The following is a 26,671-nucleotide window of genomic DNA, read 5'->3' as shown; positions in this document are numbered from 1 at the left end:
ATTTGAAGTGTTGTTTGACCAAGCAATCAGCTCGGCACTCTCTGTGGCCTGGACGATTATCCAAAGCCCTCAGCGGACAAGCTCTAATCCAGTGTGTCATTTGAACTGTTTCCTGTAGTTGTTTGCGGTGCTCTGACTGCAGAGAAACACACGCCGATGGACCTCTAGCACGACATGTAGTGTATCGTCGAAGCGTGGGGAGAAGAAAGTGTCTATAATCTCCAAACACTTCTGTCCTCTATCGGGTCCAATTGTCACCAACAAGTGAGGTAGCGGTATTGATTCCTAAACTCAAGCATGTAATCAGATTTGGAGATTTAAAGGCCACACAAAGCCACCTTTTTAGTTTAGAAAAGGAGTCACGAGTATGAATAGCCGGCTTCCCACAGCAGGGCTTACGCCGTGCGGGCCTGTGCATGCCAAGACCAATTGCTCTTCTCGTCACTCCCGGGCTTCAACGGTGCTTACACCTCGCCTATTCGGTGCTTAAGCATCTGCTTTTAGCCTCCTTTACCCTGCTGGGATATTCTTATCAACCGAGCCCTTTAGTTGGCTGGTGAATCTGGTGGGTGGCGAGCATAATCCCAGTTAGCTCGCTATAACTATCGCCATAAACTGCAACCAGAACCTGTCGGCAAACCAAAGAATTTTCAATAGGTTGTTACTGAGTTTGCCACCTTCCACACTGCAGACAGGACTAGAAAGGCCAGCTGTGGAAATTCAAACTGACTTGTTCGCTCAAAGCACCGGGCTTTGAGCACTCGCTGGCCGCTACACTCGTAAGTCTTGGCACGCACTGGCCTCGCTAATGATGATCTAGGCCTACTACCGCAGTGCCTGCGAGGATATCCCAGTAAGCAGGATAATGCCTGTAGGCCTCCTCGGCCGCTCTCTTATCCCCCAGTGTCTCTGTCTTTCCCCAGTGTTGTGTAAGTGTTCTGAGGGCCTCAGATGGAGCCGCTGACTCATGGTCTGTCAGTCTTTACATTGCTTTTCTCTCTGTCTCTCTCTCTCTGTCTCTCTCTCTCTGTCTGTCTCTCTCTCTCTCTCTCTCTCTCTGTCTCTCTCTCTCTCTCTCTCTCTCTCTGTCTCTCTCTCTCCCCCTCCCCCTCTCTCTCTGACTGAGTGACAACGCCAGTCTAATCAGCAGGTTCCACCCGGCAGCTGAGGGAAGCAGCGCTCTCTGTCATTTGTCTGACACAAGTCTGATATTCCCTCCTCACCCCCACCTCAGCTCAAATAGATAATTAGAGTTCATGTGCAGATTGTTGTTTCGACAGTCACTTGTGTCTCGGTCCCCATTGGCAGCCATCCAATCTGAATACGACTCACCAATGTTAGGTTTTGCTGTTATCCTAGTATGCCATCACCTCCGTGATAGCTTATCCGGGTTGGTGTATTTTTTGATTTGACCTATCAGAGATTTTATAGCTTCGTGTGATCTTGAAATATGAGCACTAGCTGTGTGTGTGTGTGTGTGTGTGTGTGTGTGTGTGTGTGTGTGTGTGTGTGTGTGTGTGTGTGTGTGTGTGCATGCATGCATGTAAGAGTGGAGGACTGAATGGCTGCTGGGGGGAGGGAGAGCGTTGAATTTTAGAGTGTGTAACTTCCTCCTCTCTGTTCTTAGGGAGGGATATCCTGTCCCTGTAAGGCTTCTGACCCACTTTCATGATTTATTCATTCAGACTGGAAGACAAACCATTGTTTCTGGGTGAAAAACATAAGCAAGGGAAAAGGGGGAAAGTCGCTTTCAGTTGTAAGGAACTGCTCTTTTATAGGTCAACCCACTCTGGAGTTGTTATGGAAACCTTTTTAAACCTTTAGCTGTTACAGTACTGTTTGTGTGCTGCTTGTAGTTGTCACTATTTCACGGGTGCCTGCATAATGTATGTTTTGTTCCCATTATCTGACCTTTTGTTCCTGGAAGTTATTAGCTTTATGTTTGACATTAGATGAAGGTTGGCATTACAAACTGTGTACCAAAACAACTTTCACTGTTTAGATACCGTAGCTGACCTCTCATACCATGTCATCGTCATATCATGTGTCCTTGGGCCAGCTTGTTGGTCGGAAGCGAAGTATCACAATTCCCTTGTTTTGGTTTTAGAATGTTTAATACAGAAATATCTGACTATAACCCAGCGGATTATAATCAAATGTTTTAATACGAAACTATCCGAATATTACCAGCGTTCGTATTATAATAATCTGAGTTAAGACATTAAAAAGAGGCTTTGGTAAAAATGAGAGCACAGTATTTGTTTTGAACTGACAAAGACTGTTTTTTTTTGTTTTTTTTATGTTAAGCATTATTCAGGCACTAACTCCGTCATCTTGGGCATTTGTCAAGTAACGTATGTAACTCTGGTTTGGGTGTTCACTTTGAGCCTGAACATGTCTGTTATGTCATGTTATGCCTCAAAGGCCGCTTGCCTCCAGATATTGTTTTCCGTCTAGTGTCTGACTGAGCGTGTTAGACCTTGAATCTGTCCCTGAGAGCAGCGCTGCTTGATAAATGCCCTCGTCGCAACGATGACCGACGTTAGCCTGTGTGTGTGTGTGACAGAAGAAGAAAAAAACGCCACGAGCCCATTTCCATTACTCACTGTCTCTATGGTTGTTAGTTCTCTCCCACCTGCCCCCTTTCTACCTCCCCTTTCTGTTCAAATGGAGCGGATATCAGACCAGTGCTAAAACTACATGTCACAAGCGCAAGCGCTGTCAAGGTACTGTAAACTACTATTTTATCTGCTATTCTCCCCCCCCGCCCCCTCGCCCCCCTCCCTGCCCTCCCCACCCCCTTCCCCCGTAGATATTATCTCATAAATCAACCTAGATCTTACTCTCTTCTTGTGGCTCAACCCCTTTTATGAGCACAGCCCTTCTGTGGCCCAGAGTTGATGACTGGGATTCCTTCTGCTACTGTTGTTGTTGTTGATGCTGCTGCTTCTGCTTCTGTCTCTCTGCCCGCATCTCTCTGGTCTATCTCTAGAGTTAGTAGCCTGATTTAGTTAGTGATTTAGTTAGCCTATCTGACCAGAGAGAGCCTCCTGTCCCTGGACAGTTGTTAGCCTACCCTCCCCAGGCTATCTGGGTCCCAACAGGAAAACTATGGATCTGAGCTGAAGAAGCTGGTTCTCCAAAACAGCCCGGCCCCCCCATCGCTCTCTCTCTCTCTCTCTCTCCCGTTCTATCTCTCTCTCTTCCTCCCTCCATCTCTCCGATCTCCTTCCTCTAGCAGAGTGATCACATGTTAATGTGCCTCCACTATCAGGAGCACAGCTTTGAGGAGAGGGAACATGATGATCCCATCTGAATGAGCCTCCACTATCAGGAGCACAGCTTTGAGGAGAGGGAACATGATGATCCCATCTGAATGAGCCTCCACTATCAGGAGCACAGCTTTGAGGAGAGGGAACATGATGATCCCATCTTAATGAGCCTCCACTATCAGGAGCACAGCCACAGCTCAGCGGAGAGGGAACAAAGCTCTCGTTTAGAGAGCAACAAAGGCTCCGGTCGGAACAGAGGCACCATTCAGGTCCGGTAGCATGCTGCTGTGTGGCACTGGGCCGGCCTCTCTATGTTCCTGCCCAGCACTGCCACTATGGATGGAATGATGGCATGACCCACTCACTATTGTTGAGCATAGGACTCAGCCTCACGGGACCATATTAAATGGCATACATGTTGTTATTATTATTATGGGGCCAAGCTTCACTTAAACAGCCCCCAGTATCCAGACTCACTTAAACAGCCCCCAGTATCCAGACTCACTTAAACAGCCCCCAGCATCCAGACTCACTTAAACAGCCCCCAGCATCCAGACTCACTTAAACAGCCCCCAGCATCCAAACTCCAAACACACCATTAAGAGAGATTCGTTAGTTACACCAGTGGTTTTGGACGCCAAAGGATTGTACTAGTACACACCCTGAGGTGTCATTGAAAGACCTGGTGGCTGAGAATAGCACAGTCAACAGCACACTCAATCGTACACTCCATCCTAGGCCACAGAGTGCTGATGGAAACCTTTTTGTGGGGGAGCTGCATAGCGGAGATGTTTGTCAGGTCCCAGTCAGAGCCAGCGTGTAATTGCCACACTGTAAACGTTCCCATGCAGACAAAGGACACAATGCAGCCCTGAGCTAGCTGAGTAGCATGCTAACAATAGCCCGCTTTAGCACACTGCTGTAATTAATTTGAGGAAAGGAGCTTTGCCCTGGTTTAGTGGCATAATTCCCTACCTCGGCAACGCCGTAAAAGGCTCTCTCTCGCTCTCCTCCTCTCTACCTCTTTTCTCTCTGTCCCTTCCAGTCTCTGTTTCTCCCCCGTCTCTGTCTGCATCTCTCTGTCTACAGTACAACTCTTCCCCCCCCTCCTCCTCCCACCTCCCTTGTTCTCGTTCTCGGGTACAGTGTCAGGTGACCCCCCCCCCCCCCCTCCTCAGTAGGCTAAACCTCATAATCTCTTGTAGTTGACTGCTACAGGACATCCTCTGCGTGCTTTTCTCCCTGCTCCTCTCCTCCTCTCACCGCCTCACGCTGTAAAACAGGAAGCGCCTCGGTACAACCGCCCGCCTCACTTCCTCTCATTTGGCCACGTGGGTCGGGTACCAACCCCCCTCTCCCCCCCCCCCCCCCCCCCCCCCCCCCACTAGCATCCATTATTCATCCTGTGCGGTTGGCTAATGGGGAAGAGTGACTCTCTCACTCCATTTGGTTGTAAAAAAGACATCCTGTTTCACATGCTGGGCTCAGAGGAGGGCTGCATCTCAATAGTCTGAAGTGGCTTCCTCACCTCACCTTGTCTCCTGTCCTTCATCCACACCGATGTGATGTCAAGCCACAGCTTGGCCACAGGTGAGGGCAAATGACGCCGCTAGTTTCACCTCTCCTGTGTGTTCAGAATCAGTGGATTTGAAGGAGAGGAGACGAGGGGAGGGAAGGAAGCCACTTTAGAATATTGGGATGCACCCTAAGGAGTGAGTGAGTGGGTAAGTGGTGAGGTGTGCTTCCCCCCCCCCCCCCCCCCCACCCCACGATCATTCCAATGGATAACACTCCCCGCTGCTGCTTCTGTAGAGTAGTACAATGATGTACTCTGGTGTAGTGTGGTACTGGTGTTGTGATTGAAGCATGCTGTTTTAAAGTGGTGGCCATGATAAATGAAAACGTTTGACTCTCTAACCATGTGTGGGCTGAAGGATCTACAGAACTGTCACCGCCCCCCCCGCCGCCCCCTTCAGGTTCTCCAGTGTAATTGATTTTGAATTTTTGGGTTATTTTTTTTTATAAAGCTCCTTGGCCGAAATCGAGCAACCCGAACCCCATCCATTCTCAACATCCCTCCTCTCTTTTCCCTAATGAGTTGCTAGCTAATGCAAACCAACCACCATGTCTTATTCCATCTGCTAACACAGCCTCCCCCTCATGGCTTAACTAACCCCCAGCCAGCGAGGCAGGCGGGCAGGCAGGCAGGCAGGCAGGCAGGCAGGCAGGGCCTGCTGGTCAGTTCGGAGGCCTTGTGGTTGAGGGGCCCTGCGTGGAGACAGTCCAGCTCCAGCTCCCGTGACTGACCCTCGCTCCCCGGCTGCCTGATGAGATTAAACCAGGGAGGCCCTACTTTACCCTACCATGTGACTCTACTCGAACACAGAGAAGCACACAGTCCTCCCTCACCCCCCCCCCCCCCTCTCTCTCTCTCTCTCTCCATTAGGCTACATGCCAACTCTCCTCAGATGCCCCCTATTAGGAGGGATAGAGAGAAAGAGGGGGAAGGAGAGGAGAGGAAGAGGTGCTAGCGAGCCCCCCAGCCCCCCAGCTATGCATCTGGCTAATGCTTTTGCTGAGTGTTAACGAACACGCTACTGCATTAGCAAGTTATCCTGACATGATCAGAGGGTAGCGAGCGCTTGTGGAGTGAGGACACCCCGGCGTGATGTTCATGTTAAGTGGCCCCCTGGTTCTTTTCTCTCTGTCATCTCTCTCTTCTCTCCCTCGCTGTCTTCTCTCTCTCTCCCTCACTCTCCCTCACTCTCCTCTCTCCCTCCCTCTCCTCTCTCTCTCTCAGCCCAGCCAAGCCAAGCCAAGCCAAGCATGGTGCCAGAGGCAGTCAAGTTACAGAGGACACTCACAGACAAATGAAGCTCTGAGACATGCTGTCTCTCTCTCTCTCTCTCTCTCTCTCTCTCTCTCTCTCTGGGGGTCGCTCATCTGTCCTCTGAGAGAGAGGACACATCCAGAATTAGCCGACATAAGCTCACTGAGACTAAGATAGTCGTCTCCCTGTGTTGAGTCACTCAACAGCGCCCGCTTAGCAGAAATAACAGCAGTGTGTCACTACGTCGCCTGTCCCAACCCACTGCACTTCTTTTGCCCCCGTTCACGACATGCTCGATGTCGCACAACCTTTCCACAAGGTCTCAGATCTACACACTTGTGAGTATCAGACACGCCCTCTTGGAACGCCCCCCCCCTTATCCTCGGACGCCCCTTGTCCCGGTCTCCTTTTTACAGTTGGGTCTCTTGAATCCCTTCTGATTGGCTCCCAGCACAGCGCAGGAGGCGGGTACCTGTGCGTTGGACCAATGCCAGAGTGTCCTCCGTCACCTCACATGACGCGGCGTTCAAACCTCCACGTGACCCCCCCCCGCCCGCCGAAGTCAACCAGTTTCATTTATCGTCCGTGCGTTCAGTGGAACAGTGTCCTCTTACAGTATTTAGCTTCCCTTTTTTCTTTTTTCTCCCCCTTATTCACGCCATATTTCCGCTCTCGCTCGCCCCCGCTGCGGTGTTCTCTTGTCTGCACAGCCTGAGAGGGGGGAGGCTGGGTGGAGGTAGAAATCGGAGGACGGGGCTCATTGTAACGCATGGAATGGAATGAGGAACGGTGTCACGTGTTTGATACCGTTCCTCCTTCCGTTCCATGCCTTACAATGAGCCCCGTCCTCGGGCCTTCCTCCACCCAGCCACTGCTGTACACACACACACACACACACACACACACACACACACACACAGCTAGATGACACCCAAGCAAAGGGGCGCGTAGGAGTGGAAATATGCAGACTGTGTGAAATTGTGCCTATTCAAAATTGTTTTCTTTCTTTCTGTTTCCTGACGGCAGATCAGTGTTCCAGTCTGCACTGGTAGAACGAATCCTAATCTGCCTGGATGTGGACTCGGTTCCATAATAGAGACATCACGGTTCTGATTTGTTCTCTCTCTTTCACTCCTCCTCTCATGCTTTACCCACCTTCCTTCTCTCTGCCTCTCTCTCTGCCTCTCTCTCTCTCTCTCTCTCTCTCTCTCTCTCCCCTCCTTCTGTCCCCCTCTACCTTTTTCCATACCTCTCTCCTCTCCCTTTCTTTCTCTCTCTCTCTCTCTCTCTTTCTCTACTTCCCCTCCCTCCCCTCATCCCTCCCTCCCCACTCTTCCTCCTTCCCTCTGTAGCCGTTCACAGCCTGAAGTTGAGTCGCACCCACGTGGACTGGCACAGCGTGGACGAGGTCTACCTCTACAGCGACGCCACCACCTCCAAGATCGCCCGCACCGTCACCCAGAAACTGGGCTTCTCCAAAGGTCAGAGGTCACTCACGGTCCCCCCCCCCCCCCCCCCCAAATCTACTGTATGCACTCGCTTGACTCTAAGTCGTTACCATGCCTTTCAGGTTGCCCTGAATAATCCCAGATCTAGCATCACTACCCTGCCCTGTGTGGCAAACCTGGTTTGAGATTGAGAATCACCGTCATGCCGGTGGCACCAAATGTTCCGGAATGTTATTGTGATGGAACGCCTGGCGCCAAACTCTGTTTATCTGTTGCTCTGGCCTGATCTGCGGTACAATCAATTTGATTCCAACCACGCCAACCATCTCCATATTTTCCCTCCCCCGTGCTTAGTGATGAGGAGGTTGGATCTGGCACGAGTTAGGCTATCTCTCCTCTGACACACAGATCCATTGCCTGGGATGGTGGAAATCTCCTTAGGCCTGTCTGAGCAGCAGCAAATCCCATTGGCTATCTCTCTCTGGCACGTCACGTAAGCCACAGCACAGAAGCTCGAGAGAAAAAAATTGGCTAGCAATCACGTATCGAAAACCGGGCAGTTTCGATGCAAGCCTATGGGAGATGCCCCCCCCTCGGGGGGAATGTCGGGATGGGCCTGGTTGTGATGGAACAAAGGAACTGCCCCGGATGTACCGACTGTATGTATTAAGGTTACAGTTCAAGTCAATATCAATAACAAATTCTTTCTTTTGGATCCTTACACACACACACAGCGTCCAGCAGTGGTACACGGCTCCACCGGGGGTACGTCGAGGAGGCGTCCCTGGAGGACAAGCCCCCCCAGACCACCCACATTGTCTTTGTGGTCCACGGCATTGGACAGAAGATGGACCAGGGACGCATCATCAAGAACACCGGCATGTAAGTGCCCTCGCTTATTCCTCGTGGTGTGTGTGTGTGTGTGTGTGTGTGTGTGTGTGTGTGTGTGTGTGTGTGTGTGTGTGTGTGTGTGTGTGTGTGTGTGTGTGTGTGTGTGTGTGTGTGTGTGTGTGTGTGTGTGTGTGTGTGTGTGTGGGGGATGTGTGGGTTCCTGTGTGGGTTGGTGGGTGGATCTGTCTACACACTCTAGAGGTTCACATCACTTTTTCCACTGTGTGGCTAGCCTGCATGTGGGTACCCATGACAAACACATGACCAGAGCTTTGTGTGTATAGAGTATTGTGTGTGTGTGTGTGTCAGTCAGTCATAAGGGACATGGTGTTACTCAGCTTACAGCTCTCGTGGCTGGACACTCCGGCCCTGTTACACACACACACACACACACACACACACACTGTTTACGATGGAATGTTACACACAGGGGATTGTGTGTGTGTTGGTGGGTGTCCTCCACCTCTTAACTGTAATTCGATGGCCCTCATAGTCAAGTCATTCCATGAGACGTCTGTCACTGGCAGCCTGTTTGCCCACTAGACTCCTGTCTGACTGGTTTCTGTTTATGTGGGAGTAACATAATCTCAACACCACAATGTTCCACTCGCTGGCCACTACAGTACTAGTTCTAAGGAATTTAAATTCTTTATTCAACAAGAGTACGTACATTTCCTCCTGTGACTGAGCAGGTACACCCATGGCATATTGTGACTACCTGTCCGCCAGAACCGGGTCTGATAATACCGCGCGGACGTCAGAGCCGCCACGATGGCCTTCATGAGTCACCGGTAGACCACTCCATCTCCTGGTCCGCAGCAGGGGCATTGTTCTCTCCGCCTCCGCAGCCTCCGAATGACGCCGCGGTGTGACGGCAAACCACTCCAAGCCTTTTAGCCCCCCCCCCCCCCCCCCCCCAGTGCTAACAACTGTCGCTAACGACTGTCGGTCCCTCTGTGTTCCCCTTCACCACCCTCCTCCCACAGTCACTCTCACTGCCATCTCCAAATGGCTGACCTTTGAAACCCACTCTTTCAATGGGAGTGTTCATGACAGGGCAAGATGAGCGCGCACACACACACGCACACACACACACACACACACACACACACACGCACACACACAGATACACACACACATACACACACACAGGCACTTCTGGGAACTAGACCAAACGTGTTGAATGAGACAAAGATTTAGTCATTTACAGCAGAATGACTCATGGCAATAATCTTTTTTTTTATTTTTCATGAAATACAGAAGGACTGTTTGTTTGAATCGTTAAAGCGGTGTTTTGTAACAGTCCTCTATAGATGGCTGTATGGGAGCCGACAGCTGTCCTGGCAGCCCTTATACGGTACAGATGGTTCTGCAGTGTGTTAAGTGTCTCTCTGTATATGAGAGGGTTAGCGTTCTGCCTTTGCTAGGGGCTTAGGGCCGCTAAGCAGGTAAAGTAGACCAAGTCAGACCGGCCCCGACTCTAAGCCTCATTCCCAACCCAGCAGGGATTATAGGCCTAGGGCCTTCTCAGCCATAAGGGGAAAGATCAGCCACATCCAGCCAGCTCGTGCTCACGTTTGGAACTCTGGGCCTATTAATAATTGCTGCTCTTCACTGTCTGTCTGGTAGCTCTCTTCCTCTAATTTCCCCCTTCACTCTCTCTCTCTCCTGTTGCACTCAGACACTCATTTACGTCCCTCTACATCTCACCCTTCCCCTCTCTCTCTCTCTCTCTTTCTCTCTCTCTCTCTCTCTCTGCTAATCACACTCCTCTCCCTTCTCCTGTATGTCTCTCATCCTCTACTACCCCCCCCCCCCTCCCCCACTCATCCCCTTGTTATTGCTGACGGCTTGTTATGTGTGGTGAGGTAGAGCACTAAGTATAGCCTCTGATGATCCTCTTCAAGTGTCAAAGGGGGTTTTGGGTGCTAAGACTATTAAAGACAGCACTGCCACAGACCTGCTCACCCGTGAGCCCCACACACACACGCTACCTGAGCCAGGTCCCTCATTCACCTCACTGCATGTAAGCCCCCCACGAGCTAAACTTAGCTAGCCGATGTTAGGCTAGGCCTGGTAGCATCAAAGCCAGAGGAGCTTCACAGAACGAGCCAGGTTGGGACAGGGAGTAGCCTAGTTAGCATTGAATAGCCCCCCCCCCCCTCCCCCAGACCTATGAAAGACTACCATGTACATTAGCAGCATCTATACAGCCCAGTTTACCTACAGTAGAAAGGTCGCTCTCCCTCTCTCCCTCTGTCAACAGCAGCCACTCTCTCTAGCCTCTCTCTATCTATTTGTGTGTTTAGCGTAGCCGGCTAGCACTGGTTGTTAGCAACCATTGCGGTGTTTGTACACTACTGTATGGAGACTGCAGGTGCTGTGTCAGTGAGTGGTGAAATGGATATGTCATCTGTCTCTGTCTCTCTCTCTCTCTCTGTGTCTCTCTAATTAATTGAGGTTTTAGGGTCAAATAGGGGTACTGTAGCAGACATGCCTGTCTTTGAGAGAGAGAGATTTCAGACTCAAGTTTGACTAAAGATGATTTATTTACAGTGCCTTCGGAAAGTATTCAGGCCCCTTCACTTTTTCCACATTTTGTTGTGTTAAAGACTCAATTTAACATGGATTTGCCATCAATCCACACACAATACCCCAGAATGACAAAGCGAAAACAGGTTTTTAGAAATTTCAGTAAATTTATTAAAATTGAAATACAGAAATACCTCGTACATAAGTATTCAGACCCTTTGCTATGACACTCTTAGCTAAAATGCAAAAATGTCATCAACAAATCACTCTAAGTAGAATTGAGTCCATCTTAATGCAAATCAGACACCCTATTAAGATGGACTCAATTCAACTTATTGAGTGATTTGTTGATGACATTTTTTAATTTTAGCTAATGTTAAGAGTGTCAGCAGTGTCTGAATACTTATGTACATGAGGTATTTCTGTATTTCAATTTTAATAAATTTACTGAAATTTCTAAAAACCTGTTTTCAGTTTGTTCATTCTGGGGTACTGTGTGTGGATTGATGACAAATTCTTTTAATTTAATCCATTTTAAATTGAGTCTTTAACACAACAAAATGTGGAAAAGGTGAAGGGGCCTGAATACTTTCTGAAGGCACTGTATACCCTAACATTATAAATACTTACCTGATATAAATATAGGTATCTTATAACTAAATCTTATCATATTATTACTAACTACTAATTTAATACATTTAAATTATTCAAAGTCAAGAAGGGGTGTAGCTGCCAATCAGAGGGTCGAAGTTTACAAGTCAGATGCAGACAGGAAGCCCCATCTGCACAGCCAAGTCCAGAATCCCTGGAATGGCCTCCAGTTTCTCCATCTCTTCCTCAGTGAAAAGCCACTGCCGGTTTGAGCTCACACACTGTTTCTTTTGAGGAGGCTCCACCACCCGTCCCTCCCCATACTCAACCTGGGCCTTTCTCTTCCTCAGCTCTGTTACTCTGCTCTTGTAGACCTCTCTCTCCGTGGAGCGGGCCTGCATAGCTCTGTCCCTCCGCTCTAAGAAGAAGCTGAACATATGGGCCCTTTTCTCCTCAAGCAGGTAGTAGAGAACCATCTGGTCGAACTGTAACAGCCAGAGGTAGTACTCTTGCTCAGAGACGTAGCAGTGGAACTGCCACTGCTGGCACTGCTCGATGAAGTCAAACTCTTGGAGACAGAGGTCGATGTGCTGCACCAGATCATGACCAGGACTAGGCACTAGAATACACATTCAATATTGGTCAACAACTAATAATAATAATATTAATAAATGTATTTATAGAGCACATTTTCGTACAGAGACTGAAGCTCAAAGTGCTGTACATACAAATCAAAGAAACAATAGTACAATAGAAGAAAAGTTAAATAGGAAAACAGTAAATAAACAGCAGTAGCCTACATGTTAACATGATACAAGCAATGGTAATAGATAAGTAAAGCACTATTCAAGTGAAAACCAAGCATTGTATTAAAATTGGAACAAATCAATGAAATAAGACATGAAAATGATCTTACTTTCAAAACCAATGCTGTAGAGTTTGACACTCACCCTTGTTGATGGAATTTGATGGTGGCGAAGGAAGATGCTGTGTTCCTTGTGCCATGCGTGGTGCAAGCTGATGAAGTTGCTGGGCGTAAAAGCTCATTTTTGAAAATTCTGGAATATTAGCTTGGAGAAATAAGTAGCACGTCTAGTCTTAGGGTTGTTACCACCAAAACTGAATTCTGGCACCTATCAACCAAACATTCTCACTCAAACATTCCGCTCATGTTGTTCTTTTTGATTGTGATATCACCACATTCAAATGCAATTGTATTTGTATAATTCACAATTGCCATGACAATGAAATGGAATCAATGCCAATTATTTTAAATCAACACCAGCTCTTGACAACCACATTTTTGGAATGGTTGATTTTGTTTGCTTGTGACATCATCATGTTAAATGTCACTGGGAGAGAGGGAGGGAGAGAGGGAGAGAGGGAGAGAGGGAGGGAGGGAGAGAGAGAGAGAGAGATCAAATACAAGCACAAGCAAATGATTCCCTGGTTGAGGGTTGGAGGAGGCTTACATCTCAGCCCGTGGGAGAGATGTTTTGAGCCTGATCACTCGGCAGTAATACACACCGCCAAGAAAATGAATGCCTGCAATAATGTGTGATCATACTGTGGAGATTCTGTTTATCCCAGATGAATGTTTATGTTGAGTGACTTTTTGATTACGCTACATTACCCACACTGGAGCCAGACCATTATTATTATGATGATTTCCTAAAAAGCGTTTAAGCCACAGCCCAGTGTGTGAGATAAAGGATTGGCTGTATCCAATTGTTATTGGAGATTTCAGCCAGCAGGATATTCTGAGATAATGAGACCGAGGGGACCACACTATCGGCTAATGAGAAAATGGAGAAAGATATCTGTCTTTAGATATCATCGTATGTTTCTACACCAGACCAGTTCACCTGTTTCTAGACAAGAACCTGTGTTCACCTACCACCGTAATAAAAATGTATACTATACAGTACTGCATTTCTCACATTTGTGTGTGTGTGTGTGTGTGTATGTGTGTGTCCAGGTTGAGGGAAGGTGTGAGGAAGATGGAGGAGAAGCACTTTTCAGAGCACACAGAGGAGCATGTGGAGTTTCTGCCTGTGGAGTGGCGCTCCAAACTGGCTCTGGACGGGGGTAAGGCCTGAGTTCTTTCCTCGTGTGTGTGTGTGTGTGTGTGTGTGTGTGTGTGTGTGTGTGTGTCCTATGACTGTGTGTGTGTCATGTGACAGTACCTAATAGAATTAGAATTCTATTTCTATTGTGATATTCTGTGGTGTGTGTGTGTGTGTGTGTGTGTGTGTGTGTGCGTGCCCGAGTGCGCACATCTGTGTGTGTCTGTTCTACTCTATGTGCTATCTTTCCCAATGTGCTGAGCTGAGAGAGCAGCTGCTGTCATCCGCTGTAGCATCCAAGCTAATGACACTGTCAGGGTTGGGAAAATGTAGGTCACACAACAAGCCAGCTCCCTTTCTCTCTCTCTCTCTCTCTCTCACGTGTAGCTCCATATGTTGTCCTCTCATGCTCCTGTCTCTGTCTGCAGGTCTCTTATCCCCCCCCCCCCCGTGATCTCCTCATCTGCCCTGATCGATAGGCACATGGAGAACTGGACACTGTATACTGTGTCTTTTACAAGCTAGTAAATGTGCTCAGAAAAAAAGACATTCAAGGTTGTATTGATTGTGTGTGTGTGTGTGTGTGTGTCACCACAGATACGGTGGACTCCATCACCCCAGACAAAGTGCGAGGACTGAGAGACCTGCTCAACAGCAGTGCCATGGACATCATGTACTACACCAGCCCCTTGTACAGGGACGAGGTGAGTCACACGCACGCACGCACGCACGCACACGTGTCATGATCCTACTCTACTGTACTTTGCATAGATTTGTTTGTGTTTTCTGGGGAGATGTAGGGAGCTGAGGTCGTATTGAAAATCTCCCAACTGACTTTCAAACGATTTGAAATATGGCCTCGGATGTCCCTTTTGGTGTCAGTACTGGATCCACCCTGTGGAGAAACACCCTGACCAACAAATGTCCCAGCATGCTGTTGAACATCCAACACAAACATGGGCTTCCAATCAGAAACGGGAGTACGTTTCTGAAGGAATCTCTCTCTCTCTCTCTCTCTCTCTCTCTCTCTTCTCTCCTCTATCTCTTCTCCCCCCCACCCCCCTCCTCCGTCCCTCTCCAGATCACCAGAGGCCTAACGCAGGAGCTGAACCGCCTCTACTCCCTCTTCTGCTCGCGGAACCCCGAGTTTGAGGAGAAGGGGGGCAAGGTGTCCATGGTGTCCCACTCGCTGGGCTGCGTCATCGCCTTCGACATCATGACGGGCTGGGACCCGGTCCGGTTCTGTCTGCAGGAGCACCAGAACATGGAGGAGGAGCTGGACCTGCGCTGGATCAGCTACGAGGAGAGACACCTACTGGATCAGCTGCAGCTCACCAGGAACAGGTAATGAAGGGGTGTGTGTGAGTGTGTGTGTGAGTATGTATGTATGTGTATGGTGTCTGACTGTGTGGGTGTTTGTGTGTGTGTAGAGTCTGTGTGTGTGTGTGTGTGTGTGCAGTCTGAGTGTGTGGGTGTGTTTGTGTTGGTATGAGCGTGTGTGTGCTGGATCAGCTACGAGGAGAGACACCTGCTGGAGCAGCTGCAGCTCAACACGTACACACACACACACACACACACGTACACACACACGTACACACACAGCGCAGTAAGAGAGAGAGAGAGATCTGTTCATTTTTTTTTCCTATTTCTTGGTAATTCCTTGTTTATTCATTGACTTTTAGTTCTGGATAATAGAGTGATAGAGAGAGCAGCAGTCAACTAGGTCAAATAACGCTACTGTAGCTTTCCAGCGAGCTTTGCCCTATTGCTAGCCAACATGGGCAGTGGGGAAGACGGTGTAGCAGCCACCACATCGATAATTGAGCTCGTCAATGTAAATGAAACACATGGAGCGAAGGCGGCTCCCGCCAGCTCCCCGCATCGTTATTTATTATTTACCATGGTTATTCCATATACCCCTGTAAAGGACAGTATAAAGATGTGGAAAAAATAGATCCCGCTCAAACCCTACTCACGAGAGATTGATATTATATCGATAGTTCCTATTTGAGAACAACTTAACCCCTATATCTGACTCTGTCTCGTCTGTCTGTCTGTCTGTCTGTCTGTCTGTCTCTCTCTCAGGTTACGAGAGCTGGAGGATCAGCTTCAAGGCCTGGAAGCTTCTAAACCAGTAGAAACCCCCTCTCTCAGATTTAAGGTAACACACACACACACACACACACACACACATGCATCTGCATCTCTGCTTTTGATAAACGTTCATACTTGACTGCGATGAATCCGTATGGGTTGGGAGCGTACGGTAGATGTGTGTGCAGACCTAGAGTCTCCCTGGTTGTTGAACCTGTGAACATATGTGAGTAACAGCGATGGTCGCCCACCCCCTCCCCCCCTCTCAGGTGGAGAACTTCTTCTGTATGGGCTCTCCCCTGGCCGTGTTCCTGGCCCTGAGGGGGATCCGGCCGGGGAACAACGGCAACCAGGACCACATCCTGCCTCGCACCATCTGTCAGAGGCTCTTTAACGTCTTCCACCCCACCGACCCCGTGGTAATAACACTCACAGCCTCTGTCACACACACACACACACACACACACACACACACCTCAAACCTCTCTCAATAAATCATTCTATTATGTCCTATGTCCTTGTTTTTTCCCCCCCAAAAAAATTGTAGTTGAAATTCAGTGAACATACTGAAGATGAGATGAAGGCTGTATGTGTAAACAGGTGTATGTGTTTGATATTTCATCCCCAGGTGGAACCCAGTGTATCTGTCATTCAGTGTGTTTGGTTTGTCTCTGCAGGCCTACAGACTGGAGCCTCTGGTCCTCAAACATTACAGCAACATTTCCCCAGTTCAAATACACTGGTAAGACTTGCCTCTCTTCTGTACCTTGTCATACTGGACACATACTGGACACTTGTCAGTTAAAGTGTTAAAGTTAGTTAAAGTTACCTGTCTTCCGCTGTAGATTGAAGACCCATCTCTTCAGGCTACATCTTAACTGTCCCTCCTAAAAACCTCTTCACCCCCACTACCCCCCTGTACAAGTTTCTCTACTGCAAATAAATGAATAAAAAATAAATAATAATAATAACTATTCCTTCTTCTAGCATTGTGACTGCCAATAGCCCGTGGTCCTAGAATAGATTACTTTTTCTTATGATGACTGATAGATGATTCACTTACTGAGACAAATGTTGTATTTGTTGCAAGTCGCTTTGGATAAAGGCGTCTGCTACATCCCATAAATGTAAAGTGTCCAGAATGTAACATTCAAGCATTCTAAAAACTTGGATCAGTCGAGTCATGGTTGGTCGCTGCTAAAACAATTCTGTAGTGACTGTTCTGTAGTGACTGTTCTGTAGTGACTGTTCTGTAGTGACTGTTCTGTAATGACTGTTGACACTTTTGGGTTGTTTCTCTCCGTCAGGTGTAGCGCCACCAACTCCATGCCGTACGGGGAAATCCGACCCACGTTCCTGAACCCAGTGGCGAAGGACCCGGCCGGGTCGGACACAGAGAGCCTCCCCAGCCCCAGCACCTCCCCCGTCCTCCCCCGCAGACACTACGGGGAGTCCATCACCAGTCTGGGCAAGGCCAGCATCCTGGGTAAGGACGACGCCGTATACGCTCAAGTCCAATTCTGTTGATGTTTTGTGCGGTTGTGATAGGATCACCTCTGCTCTTTGGAGGTTCCCTGTGATGTCAGAGACCTCTGCTCCAGCTCAGCACTAACACACGCACGACGGCTAAACATTTCTTGTTTCGTTCGATCGCTTCTGTGCGGCCTGTGATATTTAACACGATACAATGAATTCTCACTGAAATTTCCTAAAAAATTTCTTGATTGGCGGTCCCACTCGCACTGCGACTACATGTCCTCTCACGTACACGGGGGTCCGTCGTCAATTTTACCGTCACAAACACCTCAGTCTCCACGGGGACATCATGACGTGTCTTTATCGCCCTGTACACTTGATGATGATGCAGATCCAAACTGTAGGGTAGGTGGTCCGCGGCAGGCAGACAGGGGCCCGGGGGAATTAGATAGATTGCTGTGCTCAGCAGGTGAAATCCCCCCCCCCCCCCCCCCCGTAGATAGTACAGGCCTAGACCTGCTCTCTGAGCTGGAGAATGCAGTGTGAGTTTGAGCTGCCGCAGCAGGTGTCATTCACAGGTACGTCACACCAGGCAGGTGGTTGGCGGCGGAGGCAATATCTATAATTGGACTCGCTGAATATGTTCTGTGGCGACAATGCTGCGATCACGCTGTAAGCTTGTGCTCTCTCTCTCTCTCTCGCTTTTTCACTCGCGCTTTCTCTCTCTCTCTCTCTCTCTCTCTCTCACACACATACCTCCCTATGCATACTGTACAAAACAGATGATTTGAGATTATGTAGACTACGTCGCCCTCTTGTGGTGAAGATGTGTAAAGACACAAAGGAGCTGCTTTGGGTTTGTCAATATACTTTGTATGGCCTTTCATCTGATGCATCACTTATCACCGCCTGTCTCTGTGTCTCTCTCTCCCTCCCTCACTCTCCCTCTCTCTCTCTCTCTCTCTCTCTCTCTAGGAGCGGCCAGTATAGGGAAGGGCATCGGCGGGATCTTGTTCTCTCATTTCTCTCGCTCCAGCAGCCAGCCTTCCTCTGTGTCCGGAGGAGTGGAGGGAGGGGCCAACGCGGAGGGGGAGGAGCAGAAGAGGAGTGGCGACAGCCAATCGGCGTACGGCCTCTCCACCATGTCCCAGTCCAACTCGACCATCACCGATACCTCACGTCAGTCCCCTCACATGACCCTTCAACCCACTCACCTGTCTCCTCATGTCAATGCTTTTGTTAAACAGAACTGAAACAAATCAATTCTGATTAGTGACGGTCGCCCAAAAGTGATGAGGGGGAGATGATTTATTAGGTCTTTCTGACTTTTGATTCATGGTTTGCTCCAGGGGACGCCGGTGGGAGGTAGAAATCAATTTTGATGACATTCCTAATTCTGTGCCCGTGTTTGACACCATTCCTCCTTCCGTTTTCCGTGCGTTACAATGGGCCTGTCCTCCGATTTCTACCTCCACAAGCCTCTACTGGTTTTCCCGTCGTTGTTAAGCTGCTGCTGCCCGTACTAAGTTAGCGAATCTCTGTCTGTGTGTTTCAGTGGAGATGGAGCGACGGATCGACTTTGAGCTGCGGGAGGGCATGGTGGAGAGCCGCTATTGGTCGGCGGTGACCTCGCACACAGCCTATTGGGTCTCACACGACGTGGCGCTGTTTCTACTGACGTTCATATACAAGCAGAAAGACACGCCCCAACCCACAGAAGACAATCAGGACCTGGTGTGAACACAGAGAGAAAGAGACTACATACACACACACACACACACATACACACACACAGCATACACACACACAGCATACAGTCTTGTATCTCTCTCTCTCTCTCTCTCCATTCTCTCTGTAACTCTTTTATACAGTCAGATGCACACCTGCTCCCTAAAACACACACACACACACACACACACACACACATACAGACAGACCTCCATCTAGACCTCCTTCCTGCTCTCCCAAGTCTGGCACATGGGACCTGGACCCCCTAAGGGGATGCAGCAGCAGCCTGTGTCTCTGCAGCCATTCTCATGGCATGCTCTGTCAAGGATGGGGCCTAACTGGAGCCTCCTGGACCAACCTGCCAACTAGCATGGAGGGGGAATCCACTGCTCGCTACAGAGGGGGGTGTCCTCTTAAGACCGGCTTCATCCGGATTTCTAGCTCCCCCACCCCCCTCCCTATGTGTAGCAGCCATGGTCCAGCCCGGCCCAAAAGCTCTCAACTCCACTCCCACAGACTCTGTACATATGGAGCTGTGGGACGCACAACTCCTGGACCTCCCAGTCAGTCAACCTCACTGTTACTGCTCTATCTATCTGTGTTAGCCCCTGTGTTAGCTTTCCTTCCATTTGCCTCAGTGGAGGCTGGGTGGAGGTAGAAATCGGAGGGACGGGCTCACTGTAACGCATGGAACGGAATGAGGAATGGTATGAAACACGTGTCCTTATTCCGTTTCATGCATTAGAATGAGCCCCATCCTACCGATTTCTGCCTCCCCTGATTGACTGTACTACTGTACCACATCCCAGGCAAGGTGGCTCTGGGACTCAAGCTGTGGAGTTGATGAAGGAAATGGAAACTAATGATACCGTCTGCATCTCCAAAAAAAAAAAAAAAAAAATTGTTACTGAGCAAAACTTAATGCAACTTTCTAAAGGGGTCAAAAACTTATTTATATATATAGAATGTTAATATATTTCCCAAAGAAGAAAAAAAAATGATATGGCAGTTTATTTTCCCTTTTATTCCTTTTTGGAAATGTTACAAAAAAAAAAAAAAAGAAGAAGAAAAAAAAAAAGAGAGAGAGAGACGATGAATTGTCTCGTTTTTATTTAGATATTCCATGCGGATGCTGTAACTTGAGCTGGCATCCCTGTTTTTATGACTCCACTATTTGACCATTGTGTGACTTTTTCATAAACTAATACTACTGGAATCGTACAGCACTAAGATCCGCAAAAAGCCATTTTTCTTTGTTTTATACGACAACGTGAGACGACTCGCGTGACAGCGTTACTTTACGCCGTCGGTTTATCCGAACCAGTGGGTGCTGTGTGACTAATAGTTTGTCTTCTTTTTGATGGACATTTAAACGTCTTTTTGGCGCCAGGAAGGTAATGACGACGGCTTTGACTTTCACATGTCGTCGTCGACAACCTCGGCATTATATTAGAGATGGAGACGTCCATGTGACAGTCAAGCCAGTGACTCGAGTGTCATTTTACCTGTTGCCAGCCTTGACCAGTGACTTACCTTGCTGTCATGAAATATCGTTGAGTTTCTCTCAGCCATGAAGGAGCCGTGTAGGCCTCTATAGAGAGCTCTGAATATATAGATATATGCATCTATATATTTACCCTCAGTCTTTTTCTAACAGAGCAATTTATGAATCTAACTAACCAAAACGCAGGTGAAATCTCTCCCGTTCAAGTGGTGGTCTGACAAGCTGTCTGAGTGTACAATCAAGTAGAGATCATACACATGCATTACTCCGAATCTGAAGTACATTGATGATGTCAGAATTGCACAGAGTTGTTGATCTCAGTATATCCCCTCGGACACATATGTCAATGCTTTATTATTCAGCGACTGGACAAAGGAGCTGTCACTCACTTAGAGCTTATATGACCCTGGCTGAGACTTGTTTCCCTGCTCCTCAGAAACCTTGATAAGGGAGTGACCTTTAGGCACTGAACATGTTTACATCAATACCCATCTCAAATAAAAAACAGAAAGAGGATGTATATCTTTTTTAATCCGCTTATTTTTCAAGACCATTTTTAAATCCGTCGTAGTATCAACTGAAATGAAAATGGGATTTCTGAAGGTGGCCAAATACAGTATGTATATCTAACGTCCACTTACTCTGCTGTCTTTTATCTGCTGCGCCCCTAGTGGCCGAGTTATGTAATATATAACAAGAGCATGTTGAGGTACAATGGCATTACACTCTTTAGTGGTACAAGGGCTTGGGATCAGAGTTGTTAAGCTTTAGTCGCTTTGCAAGGCAATCTGAGGTATCCTAGAATGATACTATGCAAAACATTGGATTTGTATATATATATATATATATATATATATATATGGCTTGCCAACACGATGCCTGGATCGCTTTGCATCGTCTTAACATCTGGTCGTTTTAATCGTACGTCTCTGGACACTAGAGGGGGTTGCTGAGAGTGCCAACAGATGTCTGAGAAACGGGACTTGTGTTCATGATGGTCTTCTGCTCCTCACTACCTACTACAGTACAGGAGCTCACCCCTAACCAGCATGTATTTGAAATGAAGACTTTTCTAAACATAATAGCAGAGGAAAATGGAACTAACTTTTAACCTATGAACATGACTGTCTGCCCTGAATGCACATTGCCAGTTGCCCAGTTCCCTTTGTGTGTTACTCTATGCTCTGTCGTCCTCGTAACAAGAAAACTGTCTCATTTGCTACGGCACCAAAACTCCCTCCTGCTAACTAACTGTTCCAGAGCTAAGGGCTGTGGCCTGGTCCACCACGCCATGGATTCCATGTGTTGATATTATAATGGGCTCATTTTCTGGAATCATTGCAGATGCATGCTTGTGAATGTGAGAGAGGGACTGTTTTATAAAGCCTTTTTTTTTTTCAGAGGACTGGAGCATGACTCTGACAAGCCATCGGCAATAAGGGACCGTGACTTTGAGCCGTTCCGAATGAGTGAATGAATGAACCATGGTGGAGCCTTGCCCATACATACTCAAGGCTATGAATTGCACAGGACCGCTTTGCTTTTGGCCAGCATTGCTTTTGATTTGTTCTTTTGTTTTTATGAGTGTCTGCTACACAGTAATGACGGACAGAGGCGATTAAACTGTGCCTCTTTTTCTGACATTTCAAATCAAGTTGTTCCACATGTGACAGGCATGCAACTGACCCCTAAGACCTTGGCATCCTACCTCTCTTAGGGAGGTTTTTTTTTTTTTTTAACGCACCCTACTGCATTGTATTGGAGAATGATTAACATCGAGGACTGATGTCTCTGTATGCATGTTATTGTGTAACTGGCTGGGTATGGGGACAGTTTAATGACTGGGCATGTCCCCTGTGTATGGGGACAGTTTAATGACTGGGCATGTCCCCTGTGTATAGGGACAGTTAAATGACTTGGCATGTCCCCCTGGGTATGGAGACAGTTCATAAGGACTATTGCTGATATTGACCTCAACAAGGATGTTTTGATTAGGGACGTCACTTCTGTAATGCATTGCGCATAATCCGCATCAGGCATTACAAAACGAACCCCCTCAATCCTATACAGACAAGCACAGAATGTCAACTATGTTCACTCAAATAATTGCATGAGAAATGGGATTCTTTCTAGTCAGAGAGGTTTCGTAAACTTCAGGGATATGTCTATGTTGTCTCACAATTAATCTTGGTTCGTCATTCAGGCTGAGTGTGTGGCGAAGCCACAGGAAAGTAAAAGTAGCCTATGTCTGTCATTGGTTTGCAAAATGTGTCTCATCGTCAGTGTTGACGTTGTTTGAACCCTAAGAGGTCACCCGTCAAAGCAGTTGTGTCCTTCAGATTTTGTTCACCGTATGGTGGGTACCATCCAGGAATGTCCACATTGAATCCAGGTCTGAGTCGACTGAATGGGAGAAACCTTTTAATCAATATGACTGTTACTTTAACTTTGAATTGAAGGATGTATGCTGGAACTGTCCCTAGAGCTGTGCAATAACCCATGCCTGTAATGGATTCAAACTGCCATCTGACACACTGTATTTATTTCCTTTTATTAAAACATTTTTTTTTTTTTGGATACAATGGGTGTATTCTTTACTCGTCTCGTCGCATCTGCTTTTTATCAGAAGCTCCGTCAAGACCCAAAGGACGATATGAGAGCAGTGAAAAGTCTTTGTCTGTGTCTGGACCGTGTGTCTAAATGAGCTGTATTGAGATGTGTGGGAGGAAGATTGGGATGGGGGGGGTCTTATCAAAATATGAAAGTGGAAAGGTTCCTACTGGTTTCCTGCTTGTAGGTTTTTTTGGGGACACAATACTGCTATTTGTTCGTTTGAACCTCATCGCATTCTTTCCACACAGGCTAGTATCCACCCAAATGACAATAGTCTGATTGATAGTTTATGAATGGTGCTTTGTGTGATGCAACACATTGGATGCTGTTTCATGGTTCCAATGTGGTTAGTAGCACTTAAATGCACTTAAAAGCAACATCTGCGAAGCAGACACAGGCGTAAGTGATGAGTTGGAAGTGAAGTGTTTTAGAAAAACAATGGACATGAAACTGATGTTCTAGATGTGTCCACAAGGTGGCGGACACCCACATGTAGTAAAACAATAGCCCCATTGACCATCTGTCTATTTCCTTATACTCTATACAGACCATTAGGTAATTAGCATTTCACAGTTAGTTATCACCTCATGTCGTCTGCTTTGACATCCTCAGCAGTCAAAGCTGTTGGACTTGAAAAAAATGTTACAGGGACTCAATGCTCTCTGGAGAGTTCTGGCGTTTTATTGCTTTTAATAACTTTAATGCTACCCACTTAACCTAAGCTTTTACAGTATCTGCCCTGTTTTATAGGAAAGGCAATGGGAAGTGTCATTTACTACTAGTCCACCTATTCAAAGCTTTAGGACACCGAGGGGGATAGGGGACACTTGTCCGTCCGTCCGTCCCCATTGTTAGAAGCTGGCATAATTGTCCCCATCAATAACAAGAGGATTCATTTGCTGCAGGACTTTAATTTTCATTTCGCAAGACGGGTAGTTCAGGTAACCCGGGTCGCACAAGAATGAAGACACCTATCGTAAGACAATATAGTCACACTGGTATTCAGTACAGTCTGAATGGCCCTAAGACTGATTTGGGCTGTACCAGAGTAAGCGCCCCTCTGCAAGGCCCCCCTTAGCCTTGTACTTTGCTTCAATTGTAAATTAAGATTACCAATTTATTTGTATCCTTTTCTCAAAAGTCACTAGGCAGCCCCCGGACCCTCCTGGCAAAATGTCCCCCCATCCCCTCATGTCCAGCTGACTCCTACGCCCTTGCACCTATTGGTTGGGTAGTACAGCTTTCCATCTGTGATGACTACAATAGTCCTTTTGTGTGAAGGATAGTACCCACTCTCACTCCCATACCCACTCAATCAGACTGATGATACTGAAGTTCCGGTACAGTAATTGGCTCTCTGGAGTTTATTGAGGCAATGACATTGACACCAGTATGACCGTCCAGAGCAGAAATGTCACTCAGTCAGTCAGTAACCTCACTCTGCCCGTTTAAAACTTTAATAAAGGATCTGTCATCCAAGGCATGTACATGTTTTAATTGATTATATTGTGTACACTGACTTTGTAAGTCTGTACTTAATTAACCATATTGTTTGTAATTTTGAATGTACATCTATGATTGTTTTATGTTTGAAACAACCTTAGTTTCAGTGCGACCCCCCTGCCTAAATAAAGGATTAATAATAATAATAATAATAATAATTTTCTAGGTCCACACCACACCACCACTGTCCCAGTCTCTCCTCATCTGCAAGCAGGCCCCAGCTCCCCCTCTCCTCTCCTCTACTCCCCAGCTCTGCCTCTGACTCAAATGTTTACCCTGCAATTAAAACAGAGCCTATAAAAGGCAATGGGTCGGCTGCCAGACACTGACGAGGGGGTCCGAGCACAGAGCAGCAGGGAAGAGAGGTTATAAATCGCTTTGATGCAGACCATAGTCTGAAGCCCAAATTCCTGAGCCTGGAGCTGGAGAGCTAGCGAGCGCGTCGGACGAAGCCAAGAACCCCTGATGATTCATGCCGTACCGCCGACCACTTGGAGCAGGGGTGCGTGCTGCTGTGCAGAGTAGCAGATGCAGTGGAAAAAAAGACAGCAGCTTATTTCTTTGGCAAACCAGCCATTTGTATAGCTTTGAATGCACATTAACATACTGTATCATTCTCCTCTACAATGGTGGTTGAATGGTTGAAAGTGGCCCATACTCTGCTATTCCTCGTTTGGTGTGAATAAAGAAGCTGTGAAATTCCACACGTCGATGGTGTGTCATTGTTTTGTTTACAATGATAATCTTCTACACACACTTCACAGGGATTATGGGTGATTTAGTTGCACCACATGCTTGTTTATCGGCACAGATCAATAATGTGCAGGCCAGCGGAGTTAGTAGTAAGTTTTGATGTTGGTCTTGGAGAGATGTAATGGTAAGGAATTTTCCAGCATGCTTCAAGAATAAACAATGAACCCCTTTAAAAAAAAAAAAACGGCTTTCTGAGAGAAGAAGCTTGTGAAATATTTAGGGAAAACATTATAAGCTGTTTTATATTCATTGCCATTATAAACACTTTTTTTTTAAATATAAGGAATGGGCATGCTTTTGATACGTTTTAGAATCAATGCATACTTGTACTACATGAACACATTGTAAGAACTTTACTTGTGTGACAGCTCTACATTGCAAGATTGTTACCAAAGTAACAGTTACTGGTATACTCAGGGCGTTTGATGGGACAGGGTCAGAGCGTGGAGAAAGTGTTTTCTAAATGAGTAATTTGTGTGTAATTCCCAAGGCGAAGACCCCATAGAGGTCCCCGGATGTACCATCGCAAGCTCCGTACTATTTCCATAAAAGGCAGCGGCTGCGGTCCTATTGCCCTTGTTCTCAATCCTACCAAACTGTTGAATATCCCATAATGGACCAGTTATTAGTGGAAAAACACACCATACGTACAGTTGTAACCATTCACATATATCTATTTTCTAAATAGCCCTGTAAAAGTGCGTGGTGAGGGACATAATTACAACTTGATTGCCTTCTGGCGAAGGGAGACCAGACCCACGCGACAAAAGAAACACATTAACATGAGAAAAAATGAAATGAAAATGTAAGCTGCATTATGCGCAGTTTTCCCGCGTCATAACCACTAGCTACAATGGATAGAAAAACTTTGGAAGCACCGGGGAGATGACCGAGCGGCCAGAGGGATAGTTTGCACCGTCGGATTGGAGCAGTGACGTTATCCACTGGAAAGAGGGAGGGAGAAAGCGAGACGGCTGGACTCCATTAGCTGAACCCAGAGGAAACAGTTTGGGATACTTCACTAGACCGACTTCTTTGGGGATTTTCTCTTTGAATAGGCACTAGCTACATGATTTAAACAAGAAAACGTGTTGACTATTAAAGCGTCGGAAGTTCTAGTGGCTTTTTGGATTTGGGTTGGTGTATTTGTGAAGGTGAGTGGGCATAAACTGATTTTAATTTTCGCTCAATAATCGTAGTCCGGGTTTTTGCGCACTCTGCAGATGGGAATACTGAACAAATGTATTGTGTTTTAGCGTGTTGGCCAGGACGATTATACGTTTATAGTTCGGCTAATAACTCTCTTTATACGCAGTTTTCCTTTCACGCACAATTTGAAGTATACTGAATGACCGTGCTCTCAGAGTTCT

The 26,671-nt window shown here is 47.2% G+C and overlaps 2 protein-coding genes across 2 annotated transcripts in view; both read left to right on the top strand.

Annotated features, from left to right (window-relative positions):
- The window catches only part of ddhd1a (DDHD domain containing 1a), a gene marked incomplete at its 5' end in the record, with an annotated part of 29,393 nt that extends 6,303 nt beyond the window's left edge, over nt 1-23,090 (top strand). The window contains 12 exons of the mRNA XM_083684110.1: nt 2,625-2,726; nt 7,455-7,583; nt 8,285-8,432; nt 13,543-13,652; nt 14,228-14,334; nt 14,712-14,974; nt 15,716-15,791; nt 15,994-16,143; nt 16,402-16,466; nt 17,032-17,210; nt 18,176-18,379; nt 18,756-23,090. Of these exons, the coding sequence (XP_083540236.1) occupies nt 2,625-2,726; nt 7,455-7,583; nt 8,285-8,432; nt 13,543-13,652; nt 14,228-14,334; nt 14,712-14,974; nt 15,716-15,791; nt 15,994-16,143; nt 16,402-16,466; nt 17,032-17,210; nt 18,176-18,379; nt 18,756-18,940 (1,718 nt within the window). The 3' untranslated portion in view covers nt 18,941-23,090. The remainder of the gene's footprint in view (nt 1-2,624; nt 2,727-7,454; nt 7,584-8,284; nt 8,433-13,542; nt 13,653-14,227; nt 14,335-14,711; nt 14,975-15,715; nt 15,792-15,993; nt 16,144-16,401; nt 16,467-17,031; nt 17,211-18,175; nt 18,380-18,755) is intronic.
- Nucleotides 23,091-26,338: 3,248 nt separating this feature from the next.
- fermt2 (FERM domain containing kindlin 2) overlaps nt 26,339-26,671 on the top strand; it is a gene marked incomplete at its 3' end in the record, with an annotated part of 38,532 nt that continues 38,199 nt past the window's right edge. Inside the window, exon 1 of the mRNA XM_083683848.1 lies at nt 26,339-26,455. The remainder of the gene's footprint in view (nt 26,456-26,671) is intronic.

The sequence above is a fragment of the Argentina silus genome (assembly GCF_951799395.1).
Source record: "Argentina silus genome assembly, chromosome: 13".
In the NCBI taxonomy this organism is placed as follows: domain Eukaryota; kingdom Metazoa; phylum Chordata; class Actinopteri; order Argentiniformes; family Argentinidae; genus Argentina; species Argentina silus.
This window is presented reverse-complemented; position numbering and strand designations above follow the sequence as displayed.